Source organism: Dryas octopetala, chromosome 6, assembly GCF_963921425.1.
Source record: "Dryas octopetala chromosome 6, drDryOcto1.1, whole genome shotgun sequence".
Taxonomy (NCBI): domain Eukaryota; kingdom Viridiplantae; phylum Streptophyta; class Magnoliopsida; order Rosales; family Rosaceae; genus Dryas; species Dryas octopetala.
In genome coordinates this window covers 18,250,075-18,265,591 of record NC_141371.1, presented here as the reverse complement: position 1 = coordinate 18,265,591, position 15,517 = coordinate 18,250,075, and the positions used below count along the sequence as shown (strand labels likewise).

The following is a 15,517-nucleotide window of genomic DNA, read 5'->3' as shown; positions in this document are numbered from 1 at the left end:
CTTCTCATTTTTCAGAAATCAAACTCTCACATTTTTTTCTCTCCCCGAAATCTCCTTCTCTCTCTCTCTCTCTTCGTGTTTTGGGTAGCAGTCCGGTCACGATTTCAACCAAGTACGGTCGTAGGCAAGGCTGTTCCGAGTGTGTGAGAGGCGGATGGTGTGGCCGGAGAAAAAACAGTAAGTGATTCTCTCCATTTCTGAGTTTTTTGGGTTTTCTGGGTGTGTTCTTAAGCGTTCTTGAAAAAGACGCCTTTTGATTCAAAAAGCAAGAGAGAGAGTAAAAAAGTGTTTGTGATAATGTCAACAACCGACTCGAGCGGTCGGCTCGGCTCGGGAGAGGCCTTCGAAGGCGATAGTAATGCCGAGTTGAGCCGAAGTCCACCAGGTGGTGAGGCTGATTGGGACGAATTGTTAGAAGAGTTTGGTGAGATCGGCTCGGAATTGGAGCGCAACCCAGGTGAGGAACGCCGACCTCGAGGGAATAAAGAAAATCCCCAAGTAGGCATGAGTTCGGATCGGGGGCAAGATGGAGCGGCTCACGAATTCGAACATGCGAATGAGGAGGACGATGAAGAAGAAGACATTGGTGTCGAGCCGAGCTCAAGTGCTCCAATAAGGCTCACCTCAGGGTTAGAGGAAAGAGATAAGGGGTCACGATGCCTCGAGTTCAGCTTGCATGTGAAAGGGTGTTCGATTGACCCGGATTTTTACGAAGAGCTGGCGTGGAAAGCTGACCAAATCCCCAATGAAATGACTGAATTTCATCTCGGGGATCTGAGGAGAAGGTACGAGATCCCCGATTCAGTTTTGACCAGATTGCCGAATAGGGGAGAGAAACCAAGCCGACCTCCTAAGGGATGGGTGACCATGTACCCGGAGATGTTCGAAAATGGGGTTCGGCTCCCCCTTCATCCTTTTTTGCAGGATTGGCTAGTAATGATAGGCGCAGCGCTGCACCAGCTCAATCTGAACGTGTATAGGATCGTCTTGTCCATGCACATCTTGTGGCACAAAGTGCACAAGTGTGTACCAGACAAAGACCTGTTGATTTGCTTCTACTCGCTGAGGTCGAAACAGAAGACCGAGCTTGGTTTCTACAACCTCCAAGCGTATTCGGGGCCGCTGTTCACTGGGAATCCCTCATTTCAGAAGACTTGGAAGAGGAGATACTTCTTCGTTTCTGGGGATTGGGAGTTCGCCGATCCGATCAGTCCCCCTCCGGCTCGAGTCTCTAGAGCCTTTAGGATTTCAGGTGGGCGCTCAGTGTTTGGGAGAGCCGATCCGGATTAGACTTTATGGGTTATTTGCTAATAATGATGATGATGATTTTTTTTTTAAGCTAACTCCTTTTGTTTTCTTTTTGCAGTCAGCTGGGGCAAGTTTAAACTTCGGGGCAAGCTCGGAGATCAGATCGCCGTGGTAAGGGAAAAACCACCGGAGTATCTGTCCACCAAATTCCTGCTCAGCTCAGCTCAGATAAGATCGAGTAGGATCTCTTGGTTCGCGCTGAAGTGGAACTCCCGTAGAGAAAAAGAGATGAATCCTGCCGAGCTGGAGGCGAGGCTGAGGAAGAAGGCGACGAGGAGTGCCCAGAATAAAGCTGGAGCCCAGGTCCCTGCCGAGCAAGCCTAAGTGCCTGCTCGGGCCATGACCCAAGCCGGACCTTCCATGCTGAGGTCGGCTCGGCATGGAGAGAAGAGGAAGGGCCCACAGGTTGAAGCCCGAACGGAAAAAAGGGCTCGGATTGAACCAGGGGGTGCCAGTGTTAATGCCTCCGATTCGGCTCCAATGAAGACGGTAGAGGTGGATCCCTCCATCGAGCCATTCGTCACGGGTTTCAAGTGTGTGGTCACGCCAAAGGTCGTGGAAGGTCTTTAGGCTGGGAAGGAAGCATCGAGCTTCGGGAGCAAGGCCCTGAACGTATCCCGACAGGCCATGGTGGTAAGTGTTTATTTATTTTTCAACTTTCAAAGTCATCTCCAGATCGGGTTGGGCTGATTGTTTTCGTTTTTTGCAGCTTGCCTTTAGGCAGTTCGAGGCTGCACAAGCTGCGGTTGACGCCGAGCGATTAGGTCCAGGTCGAGCCGAAGTCCGGTGTCATTCGCCTTTGAGTTGTATGTGCCAGTCTGGAATGAAGAAGTCCCCATTTCGACCGGAATAACAACATCGACACCGAAAGCCAATGCCTAGGGTGTTTCCTTTGTAGAAATGCGGTAGGAGATTCAGTAGGACCATAACACTTCTGCTAGGAGTTCTGGCCAATCCCCCTTAGCATTATCAAGTTTGGACTTCAAGGTTTTTTTGATGATCTTGTTGACTGCTTTGACCTGTCCGTTTGATTGCAGATGGTAAGGTGCGGCGAAGCGCAAGTTGATGTTCAGACATGAACAAAAACTCCTGAATTTTTTGCTGTCGAACTGTTTGCCATTGTCCGCGATGATGATGTGTCAGATGCCGAACCAACATATGATGTTCTTCCACACAAAAGTCTTCATCCGTTCAGCTGTAGTGGTAGCTAGGAGTTCAGCTTCAGCCCATTTGGTGAAGTAGTCGACTGTTACTACAACTATCGTGACTTGCCCCTTTGCCTTCGGCATTGGGCCAATCAGATCCAGTCCCCACTGCGCGAACGGCCAGGGACTGGATATAGAGGTCAGCAATTGAGGAGGCTGATGGGAGACCACGGCGAACTGCTGGCATTTGACACAAGTGCAAGACAGATGATCTGCATTCTTGTTCAACGTAGGCCAAAAGTAACCATGTCTGATCGTTTTGTAGGCGATGGCTCTTCCTCCAGAGTGGTTCCCACATATCCCTAGGTGGATCTCCTTTAGCACATCCTGACCTTCTTGAGGTGTGACGCACCGTAAGTAGGGTAGGGAGAAGCTCCTCTTGTAGAGCTGGCCATTAATGATGCTGAACCGAGCCGATCTCGTTTTAAGGAGACGTGCCTTGTCCTTTTTCGGGGAAAGAATCCCGGAGATCAAGTAGTCGGTGATCGGCATCATCCAATTCGGCTGGGTGTCAGTCTGCATGATGGCGGCCTCTTCTTCGGAGGTGCTAGGTCTGTGCAGGATTTCGACTGGGACATTTCTGGCCGATCCGGTATCTGTGGCTGAGGCCAGACGTGCTAGGGCGTCGGTTCTGCAGTTTTCTGCCCTCGAGATTTGGGATACCTTGTATTCTCGAAATTCCCTGAGTAGTGACTGGGTTTTCTCGAGATAGGCCGCCATGTTTGGTTCTCGAGTCACGTATTCTCCCAAAAATTGGTTGACGACGAGTTGGGAGTCACTGAAGATGTTCAAATCAGATGCTCCGAGCTTCCTTGCCAGTCTGAGCCCGGCGATGAGTGCCTCATATTCTGCTTCATTATTGGAGGCTTAAAATCTGAAGCGAAGAGCGTACTCCATTACGACTTGTTCTAGAGAGATCAAAACCAGTCCGGCCCCGCTTCCCATAGTATTGGAAGATCCGTCCACGTACAAGGTCTAAGTGAGGAGGTCAGCTTGGGTACAAACACCGTTCGGGTTCGGATCAGACGCGGTGGGGATGATGGCTGTGCCGAGCGGATCTTCCGTTGTGATTGTAGATTCATAGATGAAGTCTGACATGGCTTGACCCTTGATGGCCGTTCTAGGACGGTAAGTGACGTCAAACTCGCCGAGCTCAATTGGCCATTTGATGAGCCGACCCGACGTCTCGGGTTTGGCCAGAATCTGTCTGAGTGGTTGGTCAGTCAAACGATGATTGAATGGGCCTGGAAGTACGGCCTTAGTTTCCGAGCCGAGCTGACCAGGGCGAGGGCCATTTTCTCGAACTTGGGATATCTGGTTTCGGCGTCGACGAGAGCTTGGCTCGTGTAGAAGACCGGATGTTGTACCCCGCCGACCTCTCTTACCAAAATCGAGCTGAGTGCCGAGTCAGAAACGGATAGGTAAAGAAAAAGTTCTTCACCTTCCTCGGGTTTGGATAAGATGGGAGGTTCCCCCATGTGCCTCTTCAGATCTTGAAAGGCCTGCTCGCATTGGGGGTCCATTCTATGCTCTTCCCTGCTCCCTTCAAAGCTTTGAAGAAGGGGAGGCACCGGTCCGTCGACTTTGATATGAACCGGTTCAGGGCAGCGACTCTTCCAGTCAGACTCTGGATCTCCTTGCGTGTCTTTGGGGACTTGATGTCAATCAAGGCTTGGATCTTCTCCGGATTGGCCTCGATTCCCCGTTGGCTGACCAGGTAGCCAAGGAATTTGCCTGACCGAACTCCAAAGACACATTTGGCTAGGTTCAGTCGCATTTGATATTCTTTCAGGACTCCGAACATGTCTGAGAGGTCCTTGACTTGTTCATCCACCTTGATGCTTTTGACCAGCATGTCGTCCACATAGACCTCCACTGATTTGTCTATGGATGATCTGAACATGTGGTTGACCAGCCTTTGGTAGGTGGCTTGGCGTTTTTGAGACCGAAGGGCATGACCTTGTAGCAGTACATGTCGCGATCAGTTATGAAGGATGTGTTCTCCTGATCAGGTTTGTGCATAAGGATCTGATTGTACCCAGAATAGGCGTCCATGAAGCTGAGGAGCTTGTGTCCTGCCGTCGCATCAACCAGTTGATCTATTCTGGGCAAGGGAAAACTGTCTTTGAGACACGCCTTGTTCAGATCAGTGAAATTCACACACATCCTCCACTTCCCATTGTTCTTTTTTACCATGACCACGTTGACGAGCCAATTGGGATAGTCGACTTCCCGGATGAACCCGTTCTTTTGTAATTTGGTCACCTCTTCGGCCATGGCTGCGTACCGAACTGGGGTAAGTTGAGTCCCCACTCGGACGAGCCGATCCGGGCTATCCTTTGAGATCGGCACTTCTTCCCAAGTCTCGGCTGGGAGAGGTCGGGCATCAGAGTTCGGCTCGGCAGTGAAATCGAATGTTTCTGCCCTCGGCCATCTGCAGAATCGGCAATGGAGTCAAGTTGCTGAGAGTTCGGTAGTTGGCTGTTTTATAGAAGTTGCGTAGCATGACAAAGCTGAACACTGGTCTCCTTGAATAACTATGCATTCATCGCCCATCGGACATTTCATGAGCAGATTGGCGTAATGGACGATGCAGTCCAGATCGACCAGAGCTGGTCTTCCCAGGATGATGTTGTAAGCTGACGGTCGCTTGACGACGATGAAATACGTCATGCAAGTCTTCTTGTTCGGCCCTTTCCCCAGCGAAAGGGAGAGGTAAATGTGTCCAAGGGGTCGGACCACTTCACCCCCGAATCCGATCAGAGCCGGTGTGTCAGTCTCCAACTTGTCTTCACCGATCCCCATCTCTCCTTGAATAACTATGCATTTGTCGCCCATCAGACATTTGATGAGCAGATTGGCGTAATGGACGATGCAGTCCAGATCGACCAGAGCTGGTCTTCCCAGGATGATGTTGTAAGCTGACGGTCGCTTGAGGACGATGAAATACGTCATGCAAGTCTTCTTGATCGGCCCTTTCCCAAGCGAAAGGGAGAGGTAAATGTCTCTAAGGGGTCGAACCACTTCACCCCCGAATCCGATCAGAGTCGGTGTGTCAGTCTCCAACTTGTCTTCACCGATCCCCATCTGCTCGAATGCAGAATGATAGAGGATGTTGACCGAACTTCCTCTGTCGACGAAAGAGCGGGCGATGGTGGTTCCAGCCACTTTGGTGGGCTTCTTTAGAGCGGCCTTTGGTACTTTCGGATCGCCGGTCAGGAATTGATTGATTTTACCCGCCCGGGTAAGAGTCTCAATTCCATCGAGGAGAGCATAGCAGTTGCTCGTCACGTGACCATGATTGGAGTGGTACTTGCAGAAGACGCCCTCCTTGATCTGATCCGGAGGTGAACCTTTGATTTCCCTGGCAGCCGGGAGTTGATCCTTGATCTTGGAGAAGATGGTTTCTAGACTGGCATTGAGAGGGGTGTACTCCGTGTATTGGATATGTTTAGGCCCCTTGCTCAGAAGTTGACGTAGCTCATCAGTTCGGCCTTTTTTGGTCTGGACCTGAGGCATAGGGCTCGCGATATTTCCCTCCTTCCTCTTGACCGAGGTCAGCTTGGAATTTAGGCCTCCACCTGAGCATCCCACTCTTCTGCTCGCGCCCACTTTGTGGCTTCGGTGGAAAGCTCATCATAGGTGGAAGGGGGATTCTTCATCAGATGGGAGCGAAGTCCCCCAACGCGCAGACCTTGCATGAGGGCGTTCTTGGCTAAACGGTCGTCGCAGTCGTCGCAGTCATCGCACTTCGTGTATTCAATGTTGAAGCGGATCAGATAGGTCTTGAGGCTTTTCCTCTTCCTGTTGTTTGATCAGCGACATATCATTCAAGTTATAGAGTCGTTCGGATACAACCCGATATCTCGTTAGGAAGGCCCTTCTGAGGTCTGAGAAGGAATCTATGGAGTTCGGCTGGAGAGTTCGGAACCATCTCCGCGCCGATCCCTTCAAGGTTGAAGGGAAGATCCTGCACTTCGTGGCTTCAGATGCCTGGCGGGCTTCCATGGCGTATCTTAAGCTGTCGAGATGATCATAGGGGTCTTTGGCCCCATCGTACTGATCCATCTTGGGGGGTTTGGTATCCTTAGAGACTTCAACATTCATGATCCTACTGGTATATAGGAAGAGGAGTTCTTCCCCATGGTCGGTTCTGCCGAGATACCCCCTGGACACTTCGACTTGGCCGAGCCGATCATGGACACTCCGAATTTGGTTTTGGACCAAAGTTCGGACAAGATTTTCCACGTTGGGTGTGGTCGGCTCGGGTGCAATCTCGGCTGAGCACTCGGTTCGGATACAACCCGATATCTCGTTAGGAAGGCCCTTCTGAGGTCTGAGAAGGAATCTATGGAGTTCGGTTGGAGAGTTCAGAACCATCCCCGCGCCGATCCCTTCAAGGTTGAAGGGAAGATCCTGCACTTCGTGGCTTCAGATGCCTGGCGGACTTCCATGGCATATCTGAAGCTGTCGAGATGATCATAGGGGTCCTTGGCCCCATCGTACTGATCCATCTTGGGAGGTTTGGTATCCCTAGAGACCTCAGCATTCATGATCTTACTGGTATATAGGAGGAGGAGTTCTTCCCCATGGTCGGTTCTGCCGAGGTACCCCCTGGACACTTCGACTTGGCCGAGCCGATCATGGACATTCCGAATTTGGTTTTGGACCAAAGTTCGGACAAGATTTTCCACGTTGGGTGTGGTCGGCTTGGGTGCAATCTCGGCTGAGCACTCGGTTCGGTCACCGAGTCTCTCATTCATTGGCCGACGAGTGATCCTCTCGCCTGTCGAACGCCGGTCAGACATGACCATGGAAGGTCCTGGGGGATCGTCTTCCCGAGTGTGTTCCTGACGTGGAAGGATCTTGGCTGGTCCTGGCAATGTGGTCAGTGACAGGGCCGAGCCTGCTTCTGGCTGGAACCCTGGGTTCAGTCGAACCGGCCGGATTAACGGCCCCCAATCTAGATCGGACTGAAGGTCGCTGATCATCGGCTGGTTCAAATCGGTCTTCCCGCGAGATTTCGAGAGAGCATCTTCTGAAGGCCGCCTGCTTTTGCTGAAGAAGACGGTGGGCGTTCAGGAACTCCAATTGTTCGGCCGGGAGCATGTCCTCGAAGCCCGGAAAGACGCAATCCGTGCTCTGCCGAGCGGGGTGGTCGTCCACATCGGCCTGAGTATTCTGCCGAGAAGAAGACGGTGAAAAAGCCTCCTGTTCGATTCGGGTTTATCTTGACCGGAAGCCCGATCTTCCGCTGACGTCGAGCTGAGAGCGATGGCGCGCGAGCTCCTCAGCCTGCTCGGCTTGTTTGGCGAGCAGTTCATTGTTTTGCTTGAAAAGTGTATTCTCAGCGGCTAAGTGGCGTTGGTTTTCCCTGAGGAGTTTGTGAGCAGCCTTCATCTTCAGGGGGGCCTTAGACTTGGCTATTTTGGCGAGATGTGCTTTTCTCATTTTGTCGGGTGTCTCAGGCTCATGTTGCTGATTATCCTGGGATCCTCCTGAAGAAGAGCTACTGTCACGAAAGATGGTAGTCATGACGTAGGGATTGTGATAGGGATTTGTTGAAGGAAAAGCTCAACACTTGTGAGGATGAACACAATGGCTGAAGATGATCTTCCCACAGACGGCGTCAATCTGTTGATGCAAATTTTCGTAAGAGAGATGCAACAATTTAGAAAGGATGATCTGGCTGATCTGAAGCCCTGCTAGATGATGAAGTGGATGTTGAACCTAGATCTTCCTGCACGAACACAAGATCAAAAGAGATGGACCGGTGTGGTACCAGCCAAATACACTTCGATGATGAAGTCAGTGATATGTATTTGGAGGTGTTTGTGTAAGAACAAGGAAGAACAGGTGATGAACTTGGGAGAATGAGGAAGAACAAGGTAAGATCTCCTGGGTTTATTCTCAGCAAGTAGGGGATATTCTGATAGGCTTTTTGGTGAGTGAAGTTGTGTATTAGATGATTCCAATTTTTGTGTATATAAGTCAGCTTATATAGGCAAAGGAAATGGTGAAGGGTAAGTTACCTGCATGAGGGTGAAGGGTTGAGAAGAGGCCACGCGTTCGGTCATGAATAGTGACATGCACAGCTATCCACCTCCTTTACATTCAATGCTGCATTGAATGCAAAGATGGAAGATTAAGTGGGATGCCCTAATAGTCATAACTGTGAGCTGGGAAGTCTCATCTGTCAGAGAACCATGTCAGAGATATTCGAGTGAGGCGGTTCATCCTGACTCCAATCTTCTAGAATGGCAGTGGGATCCGAGCCGAACCGATCATAGATATCATATACGCGGGTATAGAAAACATCTATGTTCGGATCGGGCATGGATGGGCTAGTTTAGACTGGCTCGACGTATGACACGAAAATCATCATCTGACGATAATCTGGCGATCTGAGAAGATGGCTACCAAGGGCCGAGCCGAACCGAGCTGAGATAACTAAGAAGGGATGAACACTTAATTCTTAAGAGGATCTCCAAATCGGGTCGGATCGGACATGGAGGTCCGCCGAGTAGGAAAACTGTGAAAGACTCATAAAGATGAGGGCAAAACAAACTTTAGTGCATAGGACAAGCTGTAAAAGCTTTGCTCGTTTGGAGGAAGAACTGGTAAAATTACTTTTAATTTCATATGAATTTTGTCATGTGAGAAAGTGTGTAAAGTAATATTAGCATTAGTTGACTATACTTGTTATTTTATAGCGACAAGAAAGTGAAACACCAGATGCAATTTCAAGGGTTGATGTCTGGATTCGTGGTTACGAAATGAAGAAAAATGATGAGGATGAAGAAGTTGAGGATCTAGAGATAGTGGTAAAAAAATATTTGCTGTGTATTTTAATGTTTATGTTTAAATTTAAATTTTTCTATTTATATTTGCAATTATATATTTTCAGCAAAAAGTGAAAAAAATATAAAGCACCAGACTCGGAGAAATGCTCTATTAAAGATAATGCCCTTACAAATGTACTTGGTCCTAACGCACGAGGAAGATTAAGAGGGCTTATTTGGGGCAACCATTTCAAAGGTGGAAGGTCAAACACATATGCGTGATAAGTTCAATAAATTGGAGAATGAGATGCAGGATTTGAAAAACCAAATGCAAGATCTTATGGCTGAGTAGACAAAGGGGGGAATAAGTAATGAGGATAAACACAATGGCTATTTCATTTTGTTCATATTAGATTTGTGTTAAACTTTTGTTTAATTATGTCTTAAACATTGTTTCAGAAAAAAAGAAAACAAAAGTGTTCAAGCATCTGCTAATGAGACATCACAAAGGAAACAGAAAAAAAAAATCCCCGTGTTCAACACTCCGCAAATCATACAGAACAAAGCAAACAAAAGGAAAATGCAGCTGTTCTAACTTCTGATCATCCTGAGAATTCAAAGTGCAAGTTGTTAAGTTGGCTTGGGACAAACGAAGTTGTTGCAATTGGCGAAATTGCATCAAAGGATCCTACTGTATTGGTCCATCATGTGCCTCTTGGCCATGAGTGCTGGAAAGTTTGGGTGCATGATGTGTTAGATGATAGTGTGGCTCTATATCGACCAACATGTGAGTTTTTTCTTCTTTGTGAAGCATTAGGAAGTACAATTGTGTGGCTGATAAAGTATATCAAAGCATATTAGTCTCACATTTTCGAGGTACATTCCTTTTCCTTTTCTTAATTTTACTTAATGGCTTTATGGAATGATGGAAAGTTTGGTTTGATTTGGTTCCCACTTGTTATGTACTTTGTGTGGAAGTATGCTAGTTTTGTTCCGGGGCTACTGCAGTTGGGAATTGAAAGCTCTCATTTTATATCTTTGAATTAATTGGCACTGCATGTCTTTTGTGAAAACTGTATGTGTTGCATTTTCTGGAGCATATGGCAATAGGCAATTGCAATTTGCTCTGATTCTCATCTTTTGTGAAAACTGTATGTGTGTTGCATTTTCTGGAGCATATGGCAATAGGCAATTGCAATTTGCTCTGATTCTCATGAAATTAAGACAGGGACATTTCAATTCCTCTGGCCCCTTTTTTCTCACTCCACCATTCACCTCCTGCTTTTAGTACCAAAATCGTCCTCATCTCCCTGACTTTCGAAGCTACCTTCCACTCTTTCATGTCTTCTTTCTCAATTATTATTATTAATTTTTCCATCTTTTAATCCATTAGTTTCTCTTCTTTTTCTGTATATTAATTATTTAATTATATGTTTCTGGGTTTGCCTATTTTCTCCTTGGTATTGTGTTTGTTTCAAGATGTATTATAACTCAGTACTAAAGGCTGATTGTGGTTAAAGCACGGATTTACTTACTTTTTCCTCTCAAGTCTAAAGTTTCTATGGAGGTGTTCTGTTATTAGTAAGTCACAAGATTTTTCTTTTGGAGTTAAAAACATACCCAAGATTAATGGACTTACTGCAGATTAATGGACTTACTGCAGCAATCCAGTTATCACACATCACATGCCTATTTCCAACCAATTGTGGGCATGCAAAGAGATACTAAGACACAAAGTAATATGGCAAACTTGCACGTTGCCAGGCTTTTCTTAGTTCAAACATTAACATTAGTTGCCTGGCATTTCTTAGTTCAGAGTTTTTGTTGTTTCATTCATTTTCCTTCATTTCTTCTATATATTTTTACTCAATCTCTTTTAACACAAAAAGAAAGCTGAAAATGAAAACGTCAGTTTGGATTCATCTTCAATTCCACTGTCTAGTAAAAAAAAATGTACCTATCAGGCTATCACGGATGTATCTGCCTTTGAGTGGCTGCAAATCAGTCTTCTTACAGACTATAATCAACAGTTTAGTCTTTTTTTTTTTTTTGGCCATGAACAGTTTAGTCTTCTTACAGTCTATAATCAACAGTTTAGTTACAGATTATAATCATCAGTTTGTTCATAAACAGAGACCCACAGGACCATGAAATGTCCAAGGAAACAACATAGCAGCTCTCAAATGCTCTAAAGCTGTAATGCTGTGCATCTCAATAATGGTACAAGCTTCAAATGGTCCATCCAAAATCCTTGAGTATCAATTTCCGGGTACCTCAGGTCCTCAAGCAATCACTATTGTGTTGATCTTTGTCGGTATAGTCAAAAAATTGGGTATAGAGTACAAAGCTATTCACCCCTTCTAGGTCATAGGGTATCCATAAATTCAGTTTTTCCATGTCTAAAGAATGTGTATTTTCAATATTTGTATTTCCGGTTCGAAGGAATGACAAAACAAGTAGCAGCTACTTTACAAAGTATGACAATCAGGTATGGGATCATCCTGTGTATAGATGGATGGATCAACCTCAATCCAACTACATCCTCGCAGTTTCTTCAACCCCAACGATCTCATTCCATCACGAACCTTATTAGCATCATCCCATCTATCATGATTAGCGTAAGTATTCGATAATAGAGCATAAGTTCCAATGCTTATTCCTGCACTGCTGAGGAGGCCATGCCTGATCCTCTCAAACATCTTCTCATTCCCATGAGATTTGCAAGCATTAAGCAGCGCTCCCCAAACAGGACCATCTGCTTTTATTGGCATTTCGTTAATGAAACCCTCTGCTTCCTCCAAGAGCCCAGCTCGACCATACATATCAACAAGACAGGCGTAATGCTGCATTTGAGGGACAATCCGGTAAACATTTTTCATAGCATTGAATAACATCAACCCTTGATCAATCAGGCCTGCATGACTGCATGCTGATAACAAGCCAAGAAAGGTTATATCATCGGGAAGAACCCCATGGACTAGCATAAGCGAAAAGAGCTGCAATGCCTGTGTGCCATTGCCATTCATGGCCATGCCGCTTATTATAGTACTCCATGAGATGATATCCTTGCATTTCAGGGCTTTGAAAATTGAAATCCCCGTACCCACATCACCACACTTGACATACATGTTGATTAAGGCATTTCCCACATTAAGATTCACCCTGAGATCTCGTCGGGTACTTATATAGGAATGCATCCACTGACCTAAACTCAATGCACCGATTGAAGAACATGCCGACAACACATTGACAATGGTAGCCTCATTAGGCTCAACTTCCCCTCCTTGAACAAGTTGTTGGAAAAGCCTCACTGCCTCTCCACAAAAACCCCTTTGTGCATAACCACCCACCATGGTAGTCCAAGAAACCACATCTCTGTTAGGCATATTTACAAACAGGTATCTTGCACTCAGCAAAAACCCACATCTCAAATAGAAATCCAACACTACATTGTCCAAAATCATATTAGTTTCATGCAAATTCCTCATACAATAGCCATGAACAGCTCTACCAAACTTGAAAGCTCTTAAACTAGAACAAGCCGACATAACAATGACAAGAGTAGTGGAATTGGGCTCAACGTCCATGGCCATAAACTTTAGAATTGCTTCCTCCACACAGCCACACTTGGAAAGACCCGAAATCAAGGAAGTCCAGGAAACGACATCCCGGGAGGGTATCGAATCGAAAACCCGGGTAGCGGAAACAAGGTCAGTTTGGGTTACATAGAAGTGAAGCAACGAGTTTTGGATGAAGGTATCGGAAAAGTGACCAGATTTGAGGACATGGGCATGGATTTCTAGGCCTTTACGGTGTGCATGGAGGAAGGAACATGCCTTGAGAGCATAAGTGAAGGTGTAATGGTTATGAGAAGTTGGGTGGTGGAGCATTTGGTTGTAGAGGAAAAGGGCATTTTGTGGAGTGTGAGAGTTTGTTAGGAATCCTATTAAAGGGTTTAAGACTTGGGGATTTGGGGTTTTGATGAGTTGGGCACGAATTTGGTCTAGATGCCTCATTGTACAATGAGGTTCAGTCCCTAATTTTGGGAGCTTTGAAATGGAGAATGCGCTCTGTCACTCCCTTCTCGTTCATTTCCTTCTTCGTTTATCTGTTTAAACCAGAAGACTGTTTGGGCTTAAATTTGTCACCAACCGGAGTACTTTTTTGTATTAAAGTGAAGACATCATTATTGATCGGGCTGCCTAAGCATTGGGTGGCATTTGAGACAATTCACTTGGTTGGAGCATTTCATCAAACAGTTGTAGTGCTTGCTGCTTGGGTGAGGGTGGCCGAATGCTAATTGATCAAACACACCCCAAAATGATCAATCCAAGCTGTGTATACAGAGGCCATGCCGATTGGTTTTTCGTATTGAAGCGCCGACGATCGGTGCAAGGAGCTTGGGCTGCTGAAATTGGTCAGAGCAATGGGGTGGGTGCCAAGGCTGATGAGCACACGTGGGAGCGTGCCGAGTGATCTGGGTTCGTAACGACTGCGCGACCTCGACTTGTCAATGGTGGTGCGAGGCTAACTTCGAGCTTTAAGCTAGCTGTTTGCAGAAATCAAATTTAAAAGGTGGCTCGGCATTTCAAATAATTGAAAAGGTGGCTGGGCAGCAACTTGTTTTGATATTTGATTGAGAAAACCCAACTAGCATTTGGTTGGGTGACGTTTGAATTAAAAGAGAAAGATGCAGAGGCTGTTGTCGGCTATGGAGTAGAGATGGGTTTTGATGGTGAAGAAAAGAAAAGGAAGGAATTGAATGGTAAGTTGTCGGCCTGGGAGAGAGACTGGGTTTTTGGGAAATATATAATAGTTGGCTTGTAACTTCGCAAAGACCTTAAACTCGCCGTACCAAAGAGCCAGGTCCGGCGTCGTACATTTGCGGGAAGGGCATTCAATCATATCCCGATTGTGAGTCCAAACCAAATATCTCATCTCAGAAAAGATATAAGAATGTTTATGTAAACCCCCGTGATTCGTGATTCGCCCAAGCCCACTACAAAGAACCAATGAAGCTTGTGTTTGTCGTTTCATCATCATTTATTTGTTGTCGAGTGTTGTTGTATTTTTATGTATTCGTTATAGTCTTTAGTTATTTTAGTGTGATTTCCTTTATATGTTTATCGTCGTTAATTTTATATACTCGTTTTAGTCTTTATAATTAATTGTGTTGTGATTACCATTTTAATGCATTTCAAACGGTAAAAAAATAGTAAACAACTTGAAAGACCATTGGTGGAGACAAAATATAGAATTTATAATTTAGATAATAAAATTATAAATCTAATTATAGTCAATATTGACCTTATATTAAAAATCTTTTTAAAATAAAACTAATGGTATAATTTTTATAAATATTTAAACTATAAATTATAACTTAATTTAACTTAAGCTTAATTTAATTAAGTACAACAATATTACTCTCAGCACCACTGCAGGTTCAGCACGTATCACTAACACTTTTAGGACAAAAAATTACTTTTCAAGCCAAAAAAATCGGCTAAGTCTTATTCTCATTCTCACCGTGGATGGCCTGATGTTGAGTTGAGACTAGAGAGGAAGCAAGATAGAAAAGGTGACTTGCTAGTTGCTACGTGGCTGGGTTGTTTTACAATTTGGAAGTCAACAAAGTAAAAAGAAGAAAGACAAGTTGATGTTGGCGGAGGGCTGCAGTAGAGATTTATATATGCATAATACATATATGAATCAAGCCTAGCAATTCATTTTAAGTAGGCAGGCGGAAGCAATTCTCATATATGGGTTCTGCCAAGATTTGGGTTTTAAGACAAAAAATGTGGGTCGGAGTCCAATTGAAATGTGCAAGTAAAGAGAAGGCCAAATAACATAAGTTGTCGGGTGGGTACATGAAGTGAGCGGCCCAATAAGATTATTTTGATTGACCTTGTCAATTTTTGTCCGACAGAATAAATTTCGATCGGCTTGATAAAAAATTATTCCGATTGAATTTATTATGTCTTGGTTACCAAAACATTCTGATCGACATCTTAAAAGAGACAAATGGCTTGATTAAGATAAATTTCGATCGATTTAATTCAAAAGAAAGTCGATTGTCTTTGTCTTTAGCCTGATTAATTTTTAGAAATATCAGCCTATCTCAGTGAAATAATTTCGATCGAATTTGTTAAAATTTCTTTTGATAAACTTTAGCTCAAATAGATTTCGATCGGAATCGTCATCAAATGGAGTGTATCAGCCCAA

At 45.4% G+C, this 15,517-nt stretch overlaps 2 protein-coding genes and 1 pseudogene across 2 annotated transcripts; all 3 read right to left on the bottom strand.

Annotated features, from left to right (window-relative positions):
- Positions 1 to 2,447: 2,447 nt before the first annotated feature.
- On the bottom strand, positions 2,448 to 3,233 carry LOC147283001 (uncharacterized). Its single transcript, XM_086248326.1, has one exon. It carries the CDS (start codon positions 3,231 to 3,233, stop codon positions 2,448 to 2,450), a length of 786 nt encoding a protein of 261 aa, XP_086104452.1.
- Positions 3,234 to 4,967: 1,734 nt separating this feature from the next.
- Positions 4,968 to 6,032, bottom strand: LOC147283000 (uncharacterized). The gene has a single exon (XM_086248325.1). The coding sequence runs from the start codon at positions 6,030 to 6,032 to the stop codon at positions 4,968 to 4,970; it is 1,065 nt and encodes a 354-aa protein (XP_086104451.1).
- Positions 6,033 to 11,611: 5,579 nt separating this feature from the next.
- On the bottom strand, positions 11,612 to 13,410 carry LOC147282999 (pentatricopeptide repeat-containing protein At1g08070, chloroplastic pseudogene; annotated as a pseudogene).
- Positions 13,411 to 15,517: the final 2,107 nt, after the last annotated feature.